We start from the raw sequence: 23,922 nt of genomic DNA on the forward strand, positions 1-23,922 counted from the left end.
ATGTTTCCTGATAATAAGTGGGTGATGTATTAGTAACAAAATGATGCCACATCATTTGATAGAAATGAAAATGATCACCCTATAGAGGGGGGAAATCAAACACACCCCAAAAATGAAAGTGAAAAAATGATGCAGCAGACTGGTCCATTTTGGAAAAATGTCATTGTAGCAACTCAAAATGATTCTCAGTAGTTTGTGTGGCCCCCACGTGCTTGTACGCATGCCTGACAATGTCGGGGCATGCTCCTAATGAGACTACGGATGGTGTCCTGGGGATCTCCTCCCAGATCTGGACCAGGGCATCCATGAGCTCCTGAACAGTCTGAGAAGCAACCTGGAGGCGCCGGATGGACCTAAACATAATGTCCCAGAGGTGTTCTATTGGGTTTAGGTCAGGTGAACGTGGGGGCCAGTCAATGGTATCAATTCCTTCATCCTCCAGGAACTACCTGCATACACTAGCCACATGAGGTCGGGCATTGTCGTGGACCAGGAGGATCCCAGGTCCCACTGCACCAGTGTAGGTTCTGACAATGGGTTATTAATTCTTTCCTGAGGCATCTATTGAGGTGTGGCATTTTGAGGCCACTATTTCAGCAAGTGTGGTGTATAACGTAAAAAGAACCAACAACAATGCCAAACAAGTGCGTGTTTATTATTGAGACTGACTGTATTTCCTTCCATGTTATTTCCAAGAGTCCCATCAGCCATCCTGCCAGTGTCCAGGTGTCATGTGACAGGAAGTGAGCAGTCCGGGTGTCGCTACAAGACAGCGGGAGGATTGTTGGAGGACGGTGGAAGCTGAGGAGGTTTCACAGATCATCGCTGTGTGTCTTTAGTTATTATGTGCACTCAATCATATAAAAACTACACCTACATAGAAAAAAGTCGCTCATGGCACGCTGTCCACTCGGGAGAGCAACTCGACTAGAAAGGATTCCCCTCACGCGTTCTTCCATCCTTTTGGCACTTTTCTCCATATCGTCCGTGTCTCTTTGCCCTCACCTCCTCACAATATTCAGTCCAAGAAGGTGAGGACACGTTTGAACCTGAGCACGCAAGTTAGCCTCTTGTGTGCAGGGGAAATACTGTATCTTCGACCCAGACAAATACAAGACACTCGCTTGTATTGTACAAGATGCTCACGTTGTTGCACCAGACATTAAAACCTGAGATATTAACTCATGTCCACTACAACACAGAAACGTGCACATGAGATACTAACTCATGCTGCATTCAAGATGGCTGGAAAGTCGGAAATATCCCACTCGAAGCTTACTGTGGCTACATTTTTGGCCCGAAAATAGTTTTTAAAAAATGCAAATCTTTCATTGTTAAAGATATATGTGATTAAAGATGACACCACATTGCTTTGTCTTCTATGACACAAAGCTAAGCTATTTTGTTATAGCTTAGCATTTACCGAAATCCTTTGTTCATCTCAGTTAATTGGTTCCAGACCTGACAGTGATAAGTGAATTTCCGCAAAAGAGGATTCCTTATTTTCAAGTTCTTTAGGATTTATGCTAGCCTGCACTTATGATAAATGGAATATTTTCATAGAAAACCTGTTTACCTTCTAAATTTGTTTTTTTAACATGTGAGCCCTCTAGACACGAAATAACACCCCTATAATCACCTTTACACTCCTATTACCCAATATAGTAGACATAATGAGAGAAAATAAGACATATTAGAGCATAGAAAACCTGTTTACAATCTTCTAAATACGGTTTTTAACATTATTAGAGCCCTCTAGACATGAAATAACACCCCATAGTCACCTTTACACTCCTATTACCCAATATAGTAGACATAATGAGAGAAAATAAGACAGACACATGTTAGCATTGGGCAGTGGTTCTCAATTATTTTCTGTCACGCCCTCACTGGTGGGCAGAAATGTTTTTGCGCCCCTCCGATTTGGAATACTATTGACAAACTGATAATATGTATTTATTTATTTACCTGCACTGCACAGACTGGACTCGAAACTGAAACCAGCAAAATGCAACAAAATGGGGAGCAGTGAAGCACACCGGCATATTTAAGAATCAAATTGCATGCCAACTACGACAAATTCCGACACGTTGGCAAGTCTGCACTAATGTTAAAATTCCTCCCTGCCTCTCACGCCTACCCTGACAGTTCACTGCATCGCCCCAGGGGGACCCGCCCCACTATTTGAAAAGCTCTGACATTGGGAGAGTTTCCTTGTTTTTTTACTCCGGGTTTCTGTACAGTACCACCTGCAGTGTCTCATCAATGTAACATGACTGACACGAGTGACCAGTGATCATCACGTCTTTGAACGCATCTTCGGATATGTCTATTTTGGTTCATTTAGCCATTTCTATGCTTGAAAATGCTTTGTTTAGACAAAAAATATGTAAAATTTGCTTAAATATGCATATTTTTGGACTAATAATAGGCCACATTCAGCCACAAAACAGCTATGACTTATTCATTAATAAACCGTGAAACTGTGGTAGAGCAAAGCTGTGAAAATTGAAGCGTAAAGTGGCGAGGGATTACATATCGGAAACGCTGCCTTGGTTTAAGTCAAACGTAAACGTAAACATGGCTGACCATCCTCTTTTTGAGCGTCCCTGTCGTAACATCCCCCCCCTGACCCCACATTGTGCTTTCCCTTGAAGGTTGCAATTTTCCGACTTTCCAGTGTCCTGGAACGCAGCACCACAGCATAACAAAAACCGTGCACCCAAGATACCAGCCCCCCTTTCACAACAGAGATCCCGCACTGTTGGCACATCAGAGCCGTAACGGCATTTACCCGCCTGCGCACTGTTCACACGGCAACAGCAGCAAGGTACGCTATAAAGTATTTGTCGGCAGGTGACATCCCGACAGCGCAGGATACACTTTCACACAAGCATCGTCCGGCCTTGGTTACAGCTCTGATACTACCCACAGGACATGAAAAGTGGGAGGCTGCCCCCATTTCATGTCGGTGCTGTTCACACAGAAAAAGCGACAGCAAACGAAGTGAAAAGGTGGCTTTGAAGGGGTCGCTCACCTAACTTATAACTTCTACGTGTGAAATGCAAACATATCATCTAGTGCAGGGGTGTCCACACTTTTTTGCGTTGTCTCGCCAAAGTTTTGTGAGCTCTCGCAAAAATGTTTCTTTATTCATTTCTCTTTTTTGCCCATACATTTTCCTTTGTCCATGTCCCCTCGGGCGCTCCCTACTAGGAACTTGTATATCCTGTATATTTCAAGAAAAAACTGCATCTCAGCTTTGTGATATATTAGGTGAAAAAGACAATTAGTATCAATTTCCACCTTTGCTCGTTTATTCACATTTTTTGCTGTTTTTTTTTTTTATTTTCCAAATATTTCAACTTTCTTCTTAAATGCTCTTCAGAAAACAAATTTCTCATAATATTATGACTTTATTCGCATTATATTTGAATTTTTTTTCCCAACCAAATTTTCCAAAAATGACAAGTTTATTTTGTTTTCTTTTTCTCATAATATTACAACTTAAAAATATATTTTTTCTATAGTATTTTAATGCTATGCTACAAAAATGTCATTATTTTTCCTCATTTGTTTGTATTTATTCTCAGAAAATTGCACGTCTTTGTCTCGTCAGAATGTTTTTTTTTTCCCATTTTTGCTATTTTTTCCTCCAACTATTTAGACTTTCTTGTAAATTTTCTTCTTATAATGATAAACCTTATATTTTGACTTTATTCGCGTAACATAACGTTTTCCGCAACCTAATTTTCCAACAATTACAAGTTTATTTGTTGGTTTGTTTGTTTTTTCATATTACAACTTTTTAAAAAAATAACATCTTTATTTAATATTTCGCCTTTATGCTGCTAAAATGATTTTAGCTAGAATTTTAGCTAAAATCTTTTTCATCATAATATTACGTTATTCTCGTAAAATTACGACTTATTCTCCTTAGATTATAACTTTTTTCTCTGAATATTTTGACTTTGGTTCATGTAAAATTACTGCAGATTTTTCAATTTTTGCGGCCGTTTTGGTATGATTTATTTTCTTGTTTAGAATGTGCCGTGGGCCAATAAAAAAATAAATAAAAACAAACAGCCGAAGGCCGCAAATGGATACCCCTGATACAGCGGATGCTAACAATCTGGAGAGTCTACTCGACTAAGTTTGTGCACAAAAGAAATGACATTATTCAGAAAATATCATCTTATGGGACATAAAAAGAATGACCATTCCAAAGCAGAACGAGGTCCACCAGAGTTCCTTCCTCTGCCCTTATTTCTTTTTTGAAGTTGTATTGACGCTGCTAACTGTACTCTTGTTCTTGGTGATGATGATATCTACAGTGCTTCTTCTAACTTTGGTCAAGCTAACGTGGCAACACACACACACACACACACTAGAGTCAGGGGGCGCTGCAGGTGGGTAAATCAAGCGCATCCGCTTAGAGTTGAAGATAGAAGACAACCTCAGAAGAAGAATGGATGCACTAAAATGTGATTATTAATCTTATTGTTATTATTACAATTAGCGTGCACAAGGTCCACTTGTTTGTGCGCCTGATGGGGGGGGGGGGGGGGGGGGCCTTTTATGGCGGCTTGGCGGACAGGTAGGAAATGAGGGCGGCGATGGCGCAGATGTAGGTGATGATCCCAAACACGATGGAGAGGACGGAGAGCCACAGAGCCTGGCGGGATGCCGCGTTGGCCCCCTGGAAGTCGCCCTCGGCGGAAGCCTTGTTGGTCTGGAAGACATGGGAGATTTGGTGCATGAATGTTGTGCCCGCTTTGAGGTCAAGAGGCTGCTAACGTGCGTCTACATGACCATGAAACCTTACGTTTGAGTTGTTGAGGCTTCTTTGTGAGTGAGCGCCAGCGTTTATGGCCACTTCATCACTTCCTTCCTCGCCAATCTTTGTCTTTGACCCTCCCCTTTGTGTCTCCACCGGACATTATTGGGAATCCATCACCTTGGGGCTTCTTCTCATGACTCTAATTAAACCTTAACGAAGGCCATCGATTGCGCGGGACGGCCTTTGTCGCTCGCTGCCAGTTTGCTTTGCAGGAGCGTTAACGGGATTGGGTTCACGGCACCGCTGGGGAGGGTGCTGGGATAAAGTGGGGAGCGAAGACAGAGACGCCATCTGACCCTGAAACCAACTGGACCAATTTAACTTCTGGATGACAGCAGTCAATGGCATCCTAATTTTGTACCAAATGAAGTTGTGTATGTATACATTTCTGCCAGCAGGGGGTACCATGAGTCCTTTCAGGGCTGGACCTTAACCAGAAACAAGAATTTTTACTTCGAGTCGTCAAACTTCACCGCCCTACCCCAAGTACACGCATTTACACAAACGTACATCCTTCACAATTTAGATTTTCGTATGTTTCTGGTATGTACGATACAAATTTGGTGGCAATTGCACTAAATCTCTGAGGCAAGTTGGTTTTTAAAGAAGCCTTGGAAATGGACAAAATGGCTCTAAAATTCCTGTGTGATTTCCGGTTTTTGAGATTTTTTTTGTGGTTCTACTCTTGTTGACTGAAACTGCCTTCAGTGCCTGAATTACAAAAAAAAATCTGGGGGTCACTACTTAGTCAATTCTTGGATGGCTTTTTTTACGTGAGTCCTATGAAATTTGCGAGACATAACAATGAAACAACTTTTAGTGTTTTATGCCCATATGTTATAACATATATTCATTTCTGCCAGCAGGGGGTGCCAATTAATCTTTTCTGGGCTGGACCTTAATCAGACACAAGAAGCTGCCAAACTTCACTCTGCTCTGACGTCCAACGTGCCCTGACGTGTAGTACTACATGCATTTACACAAACGCACGTTCTTTACAGTAGCTTCTCCTGTGTTTCTTGTATGCACGCTTCACGTTTGGTCGGAAACTGACCAAATCTCTGGGACGAGTTGTTTTTTTTTAAGAAGGCTTGGAAACGGCTGTAAAATTCCTGTGTGATTTCAGGCATGAGTTATTGAAACTTGTTTGTGGGTCTACTCATGTTCAGCGAAACTCCCTTCAGTGCCTGAATTACAAAAAAATAAATAAATCTGGGGGTCGCTACTTAGCCATTTTTTTTTTTTTTTTTACCTGATTCCTATAAAATTTGCAAGACATAACGATGAACAAACTTCTAAAGCAGTGGTCCCCAACCCCCGGGCCGTGGGTCATTTGGTACCGGGCCGCACTGAAAGAAAAAATTATTTCCATTATTTCATTTTTTAGATGTTTTATTTTGAAAAGTGACTGGATTCTCTCTGTTACATCCGTCTCACTTGACGCTTGTCAATTGTGCGTGTGCTAACTTTATCTCATGCCGCACAGATAGACTACTACTGTATTTTTACCATTTTTCCTTTCACCACATATTTGGTCTGAAATGCTGATACTATGTGGGAATGCATAAAGGTAAGTTTTGATGACTTATTGAGTGCTAATGTGCGCATTTGCCTCAAGTGAATTCATGCTAGCGCACTGCCTTTTACCACACACATCAAACAGTGATGTAATCATCTCTCTGGAAACACTTGGCTAGAACTTGAACTGGTGGATGGTGGGTCGGCATTCATTTTGTACTTTTAATTTGATGTTATTCATGTCTTAGTTTTACACAATACATAATAAATAACATAAATTAGATCGCTATAATGTACGAACCAACCAACCCCCCGGTCCGTGGGACATTTGTGGGAACGCAAGCCGGTCCGTGGGTCAAAAAAGGTTGGGGACCTCTGGTCTAGAGTGTCATAACATATATAAATTTCTGCCAGCAGGGAGTGCCAATGAATTTTTTCAAGGCTGGACCTTAATCAGACACAAGAAGTTATATGGCGAGTTGTCAAACTTCACCGCCCTTTGCCGTCTACACACATTTACACAAACGCACATTCTTCATAATTTAGGTTCTCCTTTATGTCTTGTATGCACAAATCAAATTTGCTAGCAATTGGACCAAATCTCTGGGACGAGTCGGTTTTTGAAGAAATCTCGGAAATTGACAAAATGACGCTAAAATGGTTGCTTCAAGCCAAAATTTTACATTTGGAAGACATAACGAAACAAGTTTTAGAGGGTTTTTGCAGTGCCCACGGCATGCTAGAATTAGCATTGCTGCTATAGTTTCCGTCCATAGTTCCTTACTGCGCATGGTCATTAAGTCATGAACCACCTGTAAACAAACCAAACCAACCAAGTGTATTTTGCAAAAAAAACCCCAGTTGTTCTTGTCCTTTTTTCACATGAGCTTTAAGTCTTAAAAAGTGCTGAAAAGTGTGTGTGGTTAACTTAATCCGACAAATCTAAGTAATCCCTGCACTTGTGTTGCACTTAAAACAGTGTAGCTGCTGTTAGTCCACTACTGCCAACCACAGCGTCAGCTTGCATCTTGTCAGATCACTCTGTGTGTGTGTGTGTGTGTGTGTGTGTGAGCGTGTGTGCGTGTGCGCGTGTGCGTATGTGTGTGTACCTTCTGCGAGAGGTAGAAGGCGGCGATGCCCAGGGGCCAGAAGCAGCAGAGCATGGAGAAGAAAGCGAGGCCCAGGTAGTCCTGAGGGATCATCAGAGGGAAGTTGCTGTCGCTGTCGCTATCGCTAAAGTCTTCAATGGACGAGTCCTGAGGGTCAGGGTGGCCGCAGGCGGGAGATCAGACATGGACTGGTCAGTTTGGCTTCATCATTCTGCATTTGTACACTTTAACCCTTTATAGGGCACTCACGACACCAAGCATCTTCTATATAACAGGAATCCGCTGCAAAAATGCTATTCAAAGATCCTCTATAAGGCGGATGAGCATTCTGCTGTTTTTAGGAATCTACTGTAACAGCACCGTCGAAGAGCGTCTATGTAACAGGATTGCTGTTCTCAAGAACCTACAGTAAAAGAAGCACGAGTCAAAGATCCTTGTATATGATCAAGCGCCCTGCTGTTTTTAGGAATCAACTGAAAAAAATTGTTAGTCAAAGATCCTCTATATTACAAAAACAGTTAAGGACCTGCTGCAAAAGCACTAATCAAAGATATTCCGTATAACAAAGAATGCTGTTTTTAAGAGTGTATTGCAAAACAACTAGTCAAAGATCCACTATATGACAGAAGCATTTTGCTGGTTTTCAGAACTGACTGCAACAACATTAGTCAAACAGCTTATATGCAGTATAACAGTAGTGCTGTTTTTAGGAATCTACTGCAAAAACGCTAGTCAATGTTCTTATATATGACAAGAGTGCACTGCTGTTTTTGGCAATCTACTGGGGAAAAAACGCTGGTCAAAGATCCTATGTGTAACAAGCAGTCTGGGAGTTTTAAGTACCTCCTGCAAAAGTACTAGTCAGAGATCTTCTATATAGCAGGAGTGCTGTTTTTAGAAAACTCCTTTAAAAACGCTCGTCAAAGATCCTTTCTGTGACCGGAGCGCTGTGCTGTTTTTAAGGAGTCTACTGCAAATATGCTAGTTAAAGATCCTCTATATAACTGGAGAGCTTTGCTGTTTTTAGGAATCTACAAAGAAAACTGTTAGTCAAAGATGCTCTGTATGACAAGAACAATGTGGGGTTTTTAAGGGCCTCCTGCAAAAGCACTAGTCAAAGATCCTCTATATAACAAGACTGCTGTTTTTAGGAATCTACGGTAACAGCACTGTCAAAGAGTGTCTATATAACAGGATTGCTGTTTTTAGGAATTGGCTGTGAAAATGCTAGTCAAAGATCCTCTTTATGACCAGAGTGCTGTGCTGTTTTGGGGAGTTGGCGGAACAAATGCTGGTCAAAGATCCTTTATATGACCAGAGTGCTATGCTGTTTTTGGGAATTGGATGCAAAAATGCTCGTCAAAGATCCTCTATATGAACGGAGCATTCTGCTCTTTTTAAGGACCTGCTTGGTGGAAATAAGGATTTATGCTAGTAAGCTGTGTAAGCGTTCCGAATGATTGTAGTTTAGCAGCAGGTGCAAATGATGAGGTTGTTCAATAACATTCAAATTGTACTCTATAGGTTGATGACTTGAAAATTATGACTGTAATTTATATTGACTATTTAGCAAAGTCAGAGAAAAATATCATTTGCGCAATAATTTGGAACACAGCGTAGTGTGGACCAAGGCGCTCTACCAGATGAATAGAAGATGTAGAAATAAAACGCATCACAGCTTTGTTTATACTGCTGGAATAGATTGCACTGTTTTTAGGAATGTACTGCAAAAATGCGAGTCAAAGATCCCATGTAGTGTATATGACAGGAATGTGTTGCTGCTTTAAGGCATTTTCTGTAAAAACACTCAGTGGATGAATGACATCCAGTGTTGAACATGTTGCCTTGGCGGAGGTCTGCACAAAGAAAACATGAACATCATATTTTTGAAATAAAACGGCATCTCGATAGTTGAGTTTCTGCCAGTCGTCTGACCTATACGAGTTGTTTACGCTCCAAAAGAGGCCCGAAAGCGCAAAGCGCAGCGCGTGCTTGGCCTTCGTGTCTGGCAGCAGTGGAACTTTGCTGGTGCCGCTGAGGTCATGTGACTGAATGAGGTTAGCCTGCGCGGACGAGCTCTGACGGGCCGCTCATGACTCACGCTTCTTTGGCAAAGCACCGCTTATTCTATCAGACTTCGTGCGCACATCACACCCCCCGTCCTTCCTCGCCATGACCGCGTATGCAAAACATGCACCTGCAACTCTAGCGTGCATGCTTCCTCCACCGGCCGTAACATTAGGTACACCGTCTAATATAAGTCTGCATCTACAAAGATGATGTTGAGGTCAGAAATGAACCAAATGTTTATTATTTTGCTTGTAGTTTACATTGCTACAAGCACAATAGTAAATATATTGTTAAAATAATAATTTGAATAAACTCCTGCGCTTTTTTGTGTGTTTTGTAAATTCATAATTTGCGGTGCTGCGCTCGTGCTTTTTCCCGCCTCTCCGGTGTCAGTGACCCGCCATTTTGGAGGCGCGGGGAAGCAAAATAAATGTTTGCTTAGTGGAGTGTGCTGAAGGAAGTAGAAGATGCCGTGTTGCCTTTAAGGTCACCGCAAGGTTCTCTTCCCACAAGCCTTCACTTTTGCATGACTGCACCGCCGCCAGAATTGCAAATTAGCTTTATTTAAAAAAAAAAAAAAGTATCTTTGTTTGTCCTTGAGGAGCAAACTCTTTGACGTCAGCTAAGTGTTTATGCTCATGAAAACAAAAGTAAAACAGCCTATAACGGGCTCCTGATTTTGATTTCTCTTCCTATTTTGGGGGCTTTTTTGTGCGGTTCCTCATATGTCACATGACCACGTTCAAACAGAGCTGTCATCCCGCATCGCTTCTGCGGCTTGGTTACCTGCACCCAGCTTCATGCAGTCTGACTTTTTGACAGCTTTCGCTTGCTGCTGTCCCCAAAATACTTTGCTTATGTCTATTTTTAAGCCTGTCCTGACAATATGAGAGAGAGGCTTGTGCTTTTTTAATGTAAGCCTCCTCGCAGAAGCAGCAGCAGCAGCAGACGACGTGTCAAACATTTAAAGTGGGTGATTAAATATTGTTTGCTCTTTAGCACAGCCTGGTTTCATCATTGAACTGAGGAATAATTACTTTTTTTAATGAACTCCCTACACGACTAGAACTTGTCCGTGTTGTAGTGTTGCATTCAAGGCAAATATGACAGCTGAAGAGTTCCAACCCCATAGCGTTCTGGTCAAACGTAACAAAAAACATGGCCTGGATGAGGAATTTGTGTGATTGGAAAAAGTGGAATTTCGGGAAAAGTGGGAATTTTTAGGATCGGAAAATTGTTTGTCCAGATGTTTTGAATGAATTCAACGTTTTCATGTTGGAATGCTTTGAAAAGACTGAGAAATGTCAAACTTTGTCCATTTATTTTTGATGGGAATATTGTCACGGAAAATGTGGGAATTTTTGTGGACAGGCCTCATGTGCCGAATGCGCTGAACATTGTGATGTTGGAATAATTAGAATTGGTTGAGAAATGCGGAAGCCGTGATTATGCTCAAGATCCAAAGGAGTTTGTGTTACGGAGAATGTGGAATTTCAGGGAACATGGAAATTTGTGGGATGCGGAAAACTGTTTATCCAAATGTCTTGAATGAGCTCAACATTTTGATGTCGGAGTGCTTTGAATCGGTTGACAAACGTGAGAAATGTGGAGCTTGTACAAATAGTCCATTCATTTTTAATGGGAATTTTGTCACAGGAAATGCGGAACTACATGAAAAATATAGGAATTTTTCACGGGCTGCATGTCCTGAATGAGCTGAACATTTTGATGTTTGACGTTGGAATCGGTTGAGAAATGTGGAAATCTTATTATTTGCGCATCTTTGACTGAGCGGCCTTTCTATGTCACAGCGCGGTCTATTTCCTGCTCTGTGGTTATCATCACACTTTAACTCCTTTGCCGTCACCGAACTGTGGTGGCGTCACAAAAAAAGCGTTGTCTTACGTCAGAATCCGGGAGCAGGTCGTCCTCGTCATCCAAGCTGTAGGACGCGCTGTGGAAGTCGTGCGCCTCGGCCAGCAGCTTCCTCTCCAGCGTGGACCCGGGCCCGATGTCCACAAAGGTGGTCTCCAGGTAGTCCTTGCTGAGCAGGGAGTCCGCGTGGCCCCAGATTGGGGCGGCCGGGTAGAAGGACTCCAACGTGCGAGGCAAGGAGCAGGGGTCCAGAAGCTGCTGGGGCTGCTGCTGCTGAACAACATCTGGGGGGTGTCCACAGTAGCCCCTCCACGCCAGCGGAGGATAGGCCCTGTCCTCCTCGCACTTGACCAGGATCCCCTTGAAGACGCCTCCAGGGGCCGCCCCGGGCGCCGTTGCCCGGCTGGGATGGGGGTTTTCTCCCAGAAGAGGGTGCTCCAGCTCATCGCGGTTCTCCATCGCTGTCTTTGAGCGGCATCCACGCGCAAATGTAATCTGCAGAATCGGAGTGGCCCAGTGGCTCCACAATGGGATTACGCTCAGGCAGATGCTTTGCTGGCTGCTTGTCTTTCACTGATAATCCATCTTTAATCCAATTCTTTGATTTCTCTCTTACTAAACGCGTGGCTCCGGAGGACAACAACAATCCTCTCAAAGATTCGACACGATGTCATCGACTGTTGGCGTCACACCAGGATGCCTTCATGAATATGATAACGTCTAAATGATAGACCTCCTCAGCAGGCCCATGAACACGCCCTGCTGGAAGAAGCCTTAAAGTGCGTCTTGTGGAAAGACAATAAATCCTTCCTGTTGAGGTTGAGGAAGAAAGTTGAGACAGTTGAGGGAGGGCAAGGTAAAATACGGTGCTGTGATTTAGGTGCGTCCCAAATGTTCCGGATGGCTGCGCTGACGCTTGCTTATGCAGCAGCAGTCAAACTAGTGGCTGGACGGGCGGATTGGGGCCATATTGGAGGGCAGTTAATCTGTAAAAGCAATGAGGCTCCACAAATAGAATCCTACGGTGCGCTTCGGCAGGTCAGCCGGCCCGCCAGCGCCGAGCCGCGTCCGCGTCTGCCGCCGCCGCAGCAGCAGCAGCGCGGCATGATGAAGAAATCAAAGAGGCGGCGTGTTGATTTATGGTACGCCCGCTTTGCTGCTGGCCTGAGCTCCTGTGGGACATGTATTTTTAATGTCCAACTTCACAAGCCTGAATTCAGGACAAACGAGCAGAGCGTGGCTCTTTATCCTCGAGGAGGAAGAAGAGGAAGTCTGGAAAGAGAAGAAAGACACGCGTCAACTCTCTCCATGCAGAAACAATTGTCCTCCACTGGTGATCAATGAGTGCTGCGCTATTTTATCTTTTTTAAAAGAATACTGAGCCGCTGCTGCCGCCTCTGCTTTGTGAAACGTACACGTCCTCCAAAGCCCAAAGAAGAACTTTTACACTGAATTCTAGAGCAGATGTGTTCTACTTTTGAAACGTGGACCTCTGGGTGAAGTTTACAAAGTTAGCTTTTGGATCAATACACTTACTGAGTTCAGATTGACTCCTTTTGGAAGGCCTCAGAGATCAGGAAGTGGTCTGCAGAGACACCAGAAGATGTTACAGTAAAACAGCACATGATGGTTTGATGCATGATACAGGACTGGTAGATGATGATACCTGAGAGATACGAGACTGATACCTGAGGCACACTTGATGGGATGGATAAAGGATGATAAAGGATGATAGATGATGGAAGATAGATAGATTGGTACACAATGGATACATGATGATACTTAACTAATGGCCGATACAGTATTGACAGATACAGTACATGCTGATAGCTGATGGACACAGAATGATAGACTGTATGATGGATACTCGATTGATAGACTACTGATACAGGATTGCTGGATTTGTGACTCTTGATGGATAGATAATGGATATATAATGATACCTGATGATGTATGACAGATACATAATGCTATATGACAGATATATGATGATACTTGATAGACACATGATGATATATGACAGATACGTGATGCTGTATGATAGATACACGATGATACTTGATGGATACATGATATATGACAGATTTGTGATGCTGTATGATAGATACATGATGATACATGATGATATATGACAAATTCATGATGATACCGGATGGATACCTGATGATATATGACAGATTTGTGATGCTGTATGATAGATACATGATGATATATGACAGATACGTGATGCTGTATGATAGATACACGATGATACCTGATGGATACATGACGATATATGACAGATACATGATGATATATGACAGATACGTGATGCTGTATGATAGATACACGATGATATATGATTGCCTGCACAAGGATACCTGATGGATACAGGATGATGTATGATACATATATGATACCACCTGATGGGTACGTGATGTTATGATATATGATAGATACATAATGATACCTGATTTACTGTATACGCGACGATATAAAATAGATACATGATGATACCTGATGGATACATGGTGATACCTGATGGCTACATGACGATACTTGATGGATACACGATATATCATGAATATGCAGTGATACCTGATGGATACATGGTGATACCTGATGGCTACATGACAATACTTGATGGATACCTGATGATGTATGATAGATACTGATGATACATGAAGATATACACGACTGATAGATTCCTGATACCGGATTGTTCAAAGCAAGATTCTTGATTGGTTGACAATTAATAAACAATGATATCAGATGGATACATGTTAATATACTGTATGATACATACGTGATGATACCTGATGGATAGATGGTGATATAAGATGGATACATGATGATATTTGATAGATACATAATGATACCTGAGGATTACATGATGATATTTGATGGATACATGATGATACCCTATAGATACATGATGGTACTTGATGGTTACATGATAATACCCGATACATACATGATGGTACTTGATGGATACATGATGATACCCGATAGATACACGATGGTGCTTGATGGATACATGATGATACCCGATAGATACATGATGGTACTCGATGGATACATGATGATTTATGATGGGTATATAATGATACCAAATAGATACATGATGCTATACGACAGATACATGATGATACACGTGATTGATAGATACAGGATACAGGATTACATGATTCTTGATTGATAGATGATGAATACACAATGATACCAAATGGATATGTGATGTATGATGGATACACGATGATACTTGATGGACACGTGGTCGATACATCATTGACTGATAGAAGACTGATGGCTGACGCAGGATTGATTGAAACATGCTGATATCTGATGACACATGATGATGTGTGATGGATATTCTGTTTTGTGTGCACGACACTGAGAAAACACTCCAGAGAGACTACATGTTTGGAGCTTGAAAGCTACATGATATCCTTGTGTACTACTTCACTATATGGTGTTTTCATCAAATATAGTACATTTTCATCAAGATGTTTCAAGTGTAGGCTTGTTGCTTAGGAATAGAAGTTGCTGCAGGGTTCTTGTAAACACGGAAAATAATCAATACGGCACCTTTTTGTGGATTTTTTCATTCCAGCTGGAGAAAGTGATACTGATTGTTGGGCATTGTTGTAGTACTTCACTGCGCTTTGCAGAAGGGACGCTTTGTCCCCGCTGCTCCAGCACTAACCCATCATGGAGGGCTCATACTTAACAAGATGTGTGATGGTTGACGTGCCCATGTCAAAACACACACACACACACACACACACACACACACACACACACACATTCCCAAAGCACTGCAGCTTCATTCCAGGAGAGATGCACTCAGGTTATTACACCCCACCCATCCCGCCAGCACCTCTATGAAAAGACTTCTGTCAGCATCCCTCCTTTTTGCGTTCTGCAGCGCTTATAATAAAAGACCGCGGTGGCTACAAGGGAGGTGACAAGGACGCGGCCACAAATCACCAAACACCGTGTAACAAGAGTATCCAGCCACCCCGGTGCACACACCAACACCCCACCTCCTCCACCACTCATCCACTCAGCTCCTCCCGTCTGACTCACCTTCATGGGTTGCTTTGTTCATTGATTGTGTGGGGACAATGCAGCATTAGCATCCTGTTTAGCTCCAGTGCTGGACACACCGGTAAACACACATACCGCAACATACAGTGTGTACGATGCAGCGACCCAAGCAGTGGTACAATTTGGAGTTCAAACCAAATTGTATGCCATTTTTATATGACTTTTTTTTGTTTAATTTGCATAATTGGCCACGCTTATGCTTGTTCAGGACAAACCAATGCTGTTTGGATGCTATGGGAGACCCTCTGTGTCCAGTAAGACCAGAAAGGGGTCTGATTACCCATTAAATATTGTGTAGTGTGTTAAGAAAGCGTACCGGCAGTTACCCAGCATGCCTTGTGGTATGGAAATAGGGCCGTAATTTTGCTGTGTGTGTGCGAGCCACAAATAAATGAATGTATGGGAAACACTGTGTATACGTTTGGCAAAGGATATCGGCGATGCTAAGCCAAATAGATAAAAATGGTCATAACAAAAATGAGCACTTTAATCTCCACTGCCTGTTTATACACTGCATTACGGTACAATCATGCCTAAAAAGCTCAATGAAAACTGTATATTACTGCATGCAATTATGCAACATTTAGTCTAATCGCAGCAAAAGTTTGTCCCCTTGAGCAAGTCATTTCCAGTGCTTCCTATGGAGAAAAGTATTTACAAATCGAAGGCCCAACGTGCTCTCCTGGGTTGCTTTTGAGCTCCAAGTGTTCAAATGAAGTGGAAAGTGCTAAATACATTGAATTTGGTGGGTGAAATGTTTACAGTAATCCCTTGTTTATAGTGGTTAATTGGTTCCAGACCCAACTGTAACAAGTGAAGTAGGATTCCTTATTTAGAAATGGAATATTTTTGTCGTTAAAGTGTAGAAAACCTGTTTTAGTATGTTTTTTTTTAACATTATTAGCGCCCTCTAGACATTATATAACACTCCTATAGTTACCTTTAAACTCCTATTACCTAATACAGTTGACATAATAAGAGAAAAGAAGACATTTTAGATGTCGAGGTTCAGAGTTGAAGTTACCTTGGCGGGATTAGGGATGAGATCATTCAAACCTGCAAAAAAAGCCTGTTGTTCCGGCGACCAAGTCTGGTGCTTGTGTGTCTCACCCAACATTACAGTAACATTACTGACACCTAGTGGCCAGTGTAGAATAATACATATCGTCACAATTTCTTTGAATGTGTCTTCTGAATGGCTTGTTTTTCTATTTTACTTCATTTAGCCATTTTTATGCTTGAAAATGCTTCATTTAGGTAAAATGTGCTTAAATTGAAAAATGCCTATTTGTGACTAACAATAAGCCACATTCAACATTGATTCATTCATATGCAGTCAAACTTGTCTATAGCGGCCACTAGAGGGAGACCGCTATATAGTGGCCACTATAGACAGGTGGTCTCTATAGACAGGTTGGTGTCCAGTTTGAATGTTGACCAGTAAAGGGGAAAAAAAGAAAAAAAAGGGGGAAAAAATGAATGTTGACCAGTAGAGGGCACTGTGGGACTGCGGATAAAAGTTGTACAGCACTACTAGGCTTGTTATTATCCACGACCCACAGAACAAAGCTGTGCTAGTAATGTCTTACGCTTGTTTTAATATTTTACTTTTTATACGTCAGAGTGTCATTACAGCTTTAGTTCATCAGGAAGTGACGGGAAGTGACGGTGGGCGTCCCGAGCAGGAGAGCGAGGCTCAGTGCTAGCTGTGAGTTTCTAGAGAGTTGGGAAGTGTGTTTATGTTGGCGTGGATGTGAAGTCCTGCAGTGTTCTCCGCTGTTAATAAAGCCATTAAAGTGCATCGGCGACGTGAGTCTCTCCTTCCCCCAACAAGCGGCATTACAGTATTGACCAGTGCACGCCAGGAAATACACGGTGTCATTTCTTACAGGCATTGGCTGGACAGCTATGTAGTGGGGCTTGTTTAACCTTTGCCTTGTGGGCAAGCAGGAAGGAGAGACGAGACGAGATGTGTGTGTGTGTTCTGAACGGCTCTCTGGTGGCCACGTTCAATAAATAAAGTTGGCAGAAGCAACAGGGGAAGTTTCCTTCTTTGCTGGAGTCAGGTCGCCCTTACTACGGTTTGGAGCTGAATAACACTGACAAGTTAAGCGAACAGAAAAGAAGACAGCTTTTTTTTGTGTCGAATACAGAAGATGAGGACTTTGATGGATTTGTGGATGAGGATTGATAAAAACTAACGTGAATACATTCGAAAATACTTCAATTAAGTACAACCGAACTCAGTTTTGCTCCCGCTGGCTTTTTAAAAACATATGCTAGCATAGTTTTAGCGTGCAAGCAGTATTGTATTGTATTGTAGCGTCGCTGGGAGCACGTCCGGTTCCCAGCCTAATTTGTGGTAATGTTTTGGTGCAAATGCTCTTAAAGTTACATGTTTGACCAGGAAATAGCAAGCTCAAAAGAAGACGTTTTTTTTATGTGGAACAACTGACAGTTTGTGTGGATCTTGTGAATGAGTGTGACTGAGCTAGGACTCAGTAATTAAAGTCTACACACGACGGCTTCATTGATTAAAAAACGAAACTTTTTCATGCATGAAGCTTCTAATTGAGTCGGTAATTTGGCCGCTATATGCAGTCAGATATTGACCAAGGGAGACAAAATGGGTGGCCGCTGGCCGCGTTAGACAGGTGACTGCTATACACAGGGTCTATAACATGTAAATTTGCTGCGGGGGATTTTTCAGTGGCTGCTATAGGCAGGTGGTTGTTCTATAAAGGTGGCCGCTAAGACAGGTTTGTATTTTTGAAAAAACATGATAGATTGAAGCTGGGCGAAGTAGCGAGGAATTACTGTATTCTGCCTTTTTAAAATCAAGCAGTGATGCCAAGAGATGGGCCTTTATATCCGTTAGTGGCACCGCCTGTTTACACAATAAGGACATACGCGACATATTAGAAGACAATTAGGGACATTTGAGGTACAACAAGAAGAGGAAGCTAAAATCCAAACTGTTGCTGCTGCTGCTGACTTTGTCTGATTTTCAGCCACTCTGCAATCTGACACACACACGCACGCACACACACGCACGCACATACACACACACACACACACGATGCACAGCGCTGTAGGTAATTGCTGTAAGAGTGGCGCTGCTACACAAATGCACAGCCAGTGAAGTCACTCAGAGGGCAGAAATGCAGTGTGGCTGCAGGAAATTGGAGCAGTGAGAGGCAACTGATGAAAACACATTGATGTCCGGCCAATAAGAGCCGAGCAGCCTTGGAGACACGCCGCAGGGAAAGTGGCACTTAAATGGCCCTATTGATTTCATCTCCAAGCTTCTCTCTCTCTCGCCCGCGTCCTCATCTGTGATGAAGACGAGGCGGGATGAGTAAAAGAAAAAAAAATGTTACGCCGTGCCCAACGTTCCTGTTCCCATGGAAACGCACGGAGCGCTGGCTGCAAGATAAACCAAGCGCAGGCTAATTTGCCATTTCGCTTGTGCTCTCGCCTGCCGGGCTCGATAAGAACTGCAAGGGATGGTTCCCGCATTCCACTAAGGACGCGCTAACCTCGCATTAGCCTTTGGGGATGACGGCGTTCTGCAGAATTACTGGGTGATTACTCACCAGCTAGCACAGTCACACATTAATCATCAATAATGAGCTTTGTTTACATCTATATGTTGGTGTGTGTATGTATGTGTGTATGTATGCGCTCCTTCCATCCGCTACACTGCTAACACGCGCCAGCTTTAAACTTTAACCTTTCCCTAGCACTAAAAGCAGGTTTCAAGGTAATATTTTAAAGGGGTGAGGTGTCCCTGGGGGTGCCCACACTGTAACCGAGCCCACATGGTGCCAGGAAAACCTGTCATAAAACACACACGGCATGAGCTCTTCATTCATCCCCACTCTTTATTTGGCATCTGCATGTATGCACTCCTCCCTTCAGCAGCGTAGGAGTGTTGCTGCAGATGAAATGTACTGCAAGTGTACTGCAATACCCTTCACAGAGACGTACCTGACAAGGGCAGCATGTTTTGGACACGGATTTGACATTTAACAACACAACACGGCTCCAGGATAAAGGACAATCATGTCCTCAGGAGTCCCCACACTCTGAACCGGGTCCTCACTACACCAGGAAAACCTCACACACACACACACATGCACACACTCCAGTGTGCAGTGAGGTGTGTCTTATGTTGGACACAGTGTTCTGTGATGTGCATCATGATGGCACACACACACACACACACACACACACACTGTGTGCTGCACAATAGTGTGCGTTTGTGTGCATGACTCAATTGTGTCTCGCTGCCTCCTGCAGCTGTTGTCAACCCACTTTGCGATCATCTGCAGAGCTTATGGATGAGTTGGAGGTGACCGCTCACGCTGATGCCACTTTCCAACGCCAGCGCTAGCCGACTCTATCATTTTCCATGTGGCGCATTTTTAAAACGCAGAACGACTGAAATCAAGTCGTAAATTAAGAGGAATACGTACAGTATGACAACGCTAGTCGGATCTTAAACATGGCAGGAGCACCTCTGCTGTAAGGACACACTGCAGAGACAGTAGTCAAAGATCCTCTACATAACAGGAAGGCGCTACTGGTTTTTTTTTTTTGCTATCTGTGCAAAAACGCTACTCAAAGATCTTTATGACATGAGTGCCCTGCTGTTTTTAGGAATCTACCGCAAAATGAATCTACAGCAAAATGCTAATCAAAGATCTTTATGACATGAGTGCTCTGCTGTTTTTAGAAATCTACCGCAAAAACGCTAATCAAAGATCTTTATGACAGAAGTGTTTTGCTGTTTTTAGGAAGGTATTGCAAAAACGCTAATCAAAGATGTTTATGACATGAGTGCTCTGCCGTTTTAAGGAATGTACCGCAAAAACGCTAATCAAAGATCTTTACGACAGGCGCACGCTGCTGTTTTTAGGAATCTACAGCAAAACGCGAATCAAAGAGCTTTTGACAGGAGCGCTCTACTGTTTTTAGGGATCTACCGCAAAAACGCTAATGAAAGATCTTTTGACAGGAGCACTCTGCTGTTTTTAGGAATTTACAGCAAAATTAATCTACAGCAAAACGCTAATCAAAGATCTTTATGACATGAGTGCTCTGCTGTTTTTAGGAATCTACTGCAAAAACGCTAATTAAAGATCTTTATGACAGAAATGTTTTGCTGTTTTTGGGACTCTACAGCAAAAATGCTTATCAAATATCTTTATGACAGAAATGTTTTGCTGTTTTTGGGAATCTACAGCAAAAACGCTTATCAAATATCTTTATGACAGAAATGTTTTGCTGTTTTTGGAAATCTACAGCAAAAACGCTTATCAAATATCTTTATGAAATGAGTGCTCTGCTATTTTTAGGAATCTACCACAAAAACGCTAATCAAAGATCTTTATGACATGAGTGTTCTGCTCTTTTTAGGAATCTACTGGAAAAATGCTAATCAAAGATCTTTATGACAGGTGAACTGCTGTTTTTAGGAATCCATAGTAAAAAGCTTATCAAAGATCTTTATGACAGGAGCGCTGTGCTGTTTTTAGGAATCTACCGCAAAAACACTAATCAAAGCTCTTTATGACATGAGTGCTCTGCTGTTTTTAGGAATCTACCACAAAAACACGAATCCAAAATCTTTATGACAGAAACACTCTGCTGTTTTTAGGAATCTACAGCAAAACGCTAATCAATGACAGGAGCGCTCTGCTGTTTTTAGGAATCTACCTCAAAAATGCAAATCAAAGGATTTTATAACAGGGACCTTTTGCTGTTTTTAGGAATCTGCCGCAAAAAAACAATGATTTCAAAGATTTTGAAGGCAGGAGTGCTCTGCTGTTTTTAGGAACATGCTGCAAAAAATGCAAATCAAAGAACTTTTGATGACAGGAGGACTGGTGTTTTTCAGGACCTTCTTCAAAAATGCCAGTCAAAGATCTTTAACAGAAGAGCACTCTGCTATTTTGGGGGTCCACTGCAAAAGATCTGTACTGGTCTGTACTAGTTCTGGACGGAGCGTACGGGCCAGGGCTGGTGTCATTTACGGTTGAATCGTTCTGCCCTACAATAACATTCTGCATGCTTGGCAGCCATGATTTGCTACTAATAATGCACATTAGCAAGTGAGTGAAACGTCATTGGACATGATCACATGACAACAATTAGTCATAATTGGTGAAGTGGCGTTTGGAACCAGCTTGACATTTAACATGTCATGTTTGCTTCCACTGTACAGGAGCATCGCAATCTATCAAAAACAGCCTGCTGATACGCCTCATGCTTTTTAAAGGCACCAGTGTGTGTGTGTGTGTGTGTGTGTGTTTGTGTTACGCAGTGTGTCCTCGATGCTTTTGTAATTATTATGATAACAAGCTCTCAGTGCTGCGTTTGCCAGCTCATCATTTTGTGTAACCACCGTTACACAAACGCTCTCCTCCTGACGCCTCGTTCACGATGTTCAAATGAGGTCGACGTAAACAAAAACAACAAACTCATGATACACACGATACAATACACTTTTACATTTTCAATGTCATTGGACACAAAAATATCTATTTCTTTTACCAGTGTGGGCTGCGTAATGAAAAATCAAAGGATCCCGGGGCCATTTTGCAATTTTTAATCATTTAAACAGGCTAAAACACATGACGTGGATATGCTAAGAAGGTACATCCATTTATGTCAGCTTTGTCTTATAGGTGACCATAATAATAATAATAAAAATAATAATTAGTATTATTATTATTAGTGTCTTACAGTTTTGTTTCTTGTTTATTTGGATTTTTAGACTGGGCTACGGGCCAATAAAAAACAAGCCGCACACAGGCGCTAAATCAGGGGTGTCCAAAGTGCGACCCAGAGGCCATTTGCCGGCCACAGCTTGTTTTTTATTGGCCCACGGCACATCGTAGAAATAAAATTATACAAAAATGGTGAAAAATAAAGCAAAAAGACAAAAATGAAAAGAGAAGAAGCTTCAGTGTTGATACTAACAACCAATAATAAAGTAACACTATGTCTTTAAATATAAAGAACGGGTTTTTTTTTTAGCATTTTTACAAAATTAAAAAACACATAGAAATATGAAAGTGGCCTTCCGCATCCTTTTGGACACGCCCTGGCCACACTTTGGACCCACCGTTTTAAGCGTGTCTTTTTTTTTTAGCAATTTTTTGTTTTAAGTACTGTTTTTCCTCCTACTTTTTAGTGTGTATTATTATTTTTTTATATTTTTATTCTAGTCTTCACTTTTTCTATTCACCTTTCTACTTCCTTCACCTCCGAGTTATTTTTAAAAACCTATTGTTCAGGGTCTTAGAGTAACTAGAAAAGCACCATGTAGATCAGAATCACGCAAACAACAGTACAAATCATGAGCGCAGTGCATCAATCTCGGCATGTGGCCAATAATGCCTGTGATGAATCAACAATTTTCCTTCCTAAATCTCCAAATAGTCTTTTCCTCACCTTCAGACTAGACTGTGTCCTCACAACGAGTCCTCGGTGAAGACAATCCCGTGTCCGTTGTTTGCATCTATGAGCACACACAGCTACAGAATGCATGTACGAGCACACGGGAGGATGTTATTGCTGTCAACGCACCTGCCGGCCTCTTCCCCCCCCGCGTGCCGTGTCCTCTCCCATCCTCGTCTTCCTCGGAGCGTCTCTCCACGCATGCAAACTTCTCTGTGACCCTCTCAGCTTCTCTCAGCTTCCTTCAAGACACTGCAGCCCTCTCCTCTGCTTTGCAGCTACATCACCACCGGGTCCTAAAGCCAGCCTCTTTGGAGAGGCAGCCCCTGCGCGCACGCGTGTGTGTGTGTGTGTGTGTGTGTGTGTTGTGTTTCAATTACTGCTGGGGACAGAAACAAGCATGCTAAGTGAGGACATTTTGCCTTTTCTTACTTGTTTAAGAGGATTAGTGAGGTCAAGGATTGATTTTGGGTTGGAATTAGGATTGGGGTTAAGACCAGAGATTCAGAGCTTTAAGGTTAGTGTGCACATATAATGTGTGTGTGTGTGTGTGTGTGTGTGTGTGTTGACTGGGATCCCAGTGGATCTTTCTGGATTGAAGCTGCACCGCTGCATCATCCAAAAAGGTGCAAATCTCCTCTGCAAAGAGAGAGCAATCAGCATGAAGAGGTGGGAGAACAAAAGAGGTGGGGGAGGTGGGGAGTGATGTTATGCAGCGTGTGTGTGTGTGTGTGTGAGGATGACTCCACTCCACGTCATCTCCATGTGTGCCCACCTCACCCCGTGACCCACTTTGGGCCTCCTGACTCATAAAGCGAGCGAAGAAGCATCAGTGTGGTCGTGGCGGCCTCCATGTTGGCTCAAACTCTGCAGCACCACCAATCAATGCTGCAGGCTTATGTTGACTATTTCATGAGGCGCAGAAACAACCCCCCGCCCCCTACACACACACAC

The 23,922-nt window shown here is 42.5% G+C and overlaps 2 protein-coding genes across 4 annotated transcripts in view; one reads left to right on the top strand and one right to left on the bottom strand.

The window, feature by feature from the left end:
• Positions 1–19: 19 nt before the first annotated feature.
• Positions 20–23,263, bottom strand: tmem91 (transmembrane protein 91). 3 transcript variants are annotated; one of them, XR_008573259.1, is made up of 7 exons: positions 23,098–23,263; positions 22,963–23,029; positions 12,949–12,997; positions 11,443–12,684; positions 7,468–7,614; positions 4,826–5,268; positions 4,598–4,732 (listed from the first exon to the last, which is right to left on the bottom strand). XR_008573259.1 is itself a non-coding variant. In XM_054795332.1 (6 exons), the coding sequence occupies exons 4-6, from the start codon at positions 11,869–11,871 to the stop codon at positions 4,577–4,579; spliced, it is 732 nt and encodes a 243-aa protein (XP_054651307.1). In that variant the 5' UTR covers positions 11,872–12,684; positions 12,949–12,997; positions 22,963–23,029; positions 23,098–23,262; the 3' UTR covers positions 20–4,576. The 3 variants fall into 3 exon arrangements, 2 of the variants coding, with proteins under 2 accessions (XP_054651307.1, XP_054651308.1); XM_054795332.1 differs by lacking the exon at positions 4,826–5,268 and having other exon boundaries at positions 20–4,732; positions 23,098–23,262; XM_054795333.1 differs by lacking the exons at positions 4,826–5,268; positions 12,949–12,997 and having other exon boundaries at positions 20–4,732; positions 23,098–23,262.
• The window catches only part of opa3 (outer mitochondrial membrane lipid metabolism regulator OPA3), a 65,538-nt gene continuing 47,898 nt past the window's right edge, over positions 6,283–23,922 (top strand). The window contains exon 1 of the mRNA XM_054795335.1: positions 6,283–7,658. The gene's annotated coding sequence lies outside the window, so the exon portion shown is untranslated. The remainder of the gene's footprint in view (positions 7,659–23,922) is intronic.

Source organism: Dunckerocampus dactyliophorus, chromosome 12 (assembly GCF_027744805.1).
Source record: "Dunckerocampus dactyliophorus isolate RoL2022-P2 chromosome 12, RoL_Ddac_1.1, whole genome shotgun sequence".
Classification (NCBI taxonomy): domain Eukaryota; kingdom Metazoa; phylum Chordata; class Actinopteri; order Syngnathiformes; family Syngnathidae; genus Dunckerocampus; species Dunckerocampus dactyliophorus.

Bases quoted from the DNA above. Each gene is read 5' to 3' on its own strand.
- tmem91 (XM_054795333.1), bottom strand. From the start codon at position 11,871: ATGGAGAACCGCGATGAGCTGGAGCACCCTCTTCTGGGAGAAAACCCC. The intron at 7,615-11,442 runs GTAAGACAACGC...CCTGACCCTCAG, and splicing joins ACCTGCTCCCGGATTCTGAC to GACTCGTCCATTGAAGACTT. The intron at 4,733-7,467 runs GTACACACACAT...CATGTCTTCCAG, and splicing joins CCTTCTACCTCTCGCAGAAG to ACCAACAAGGCTTCCGCCGA.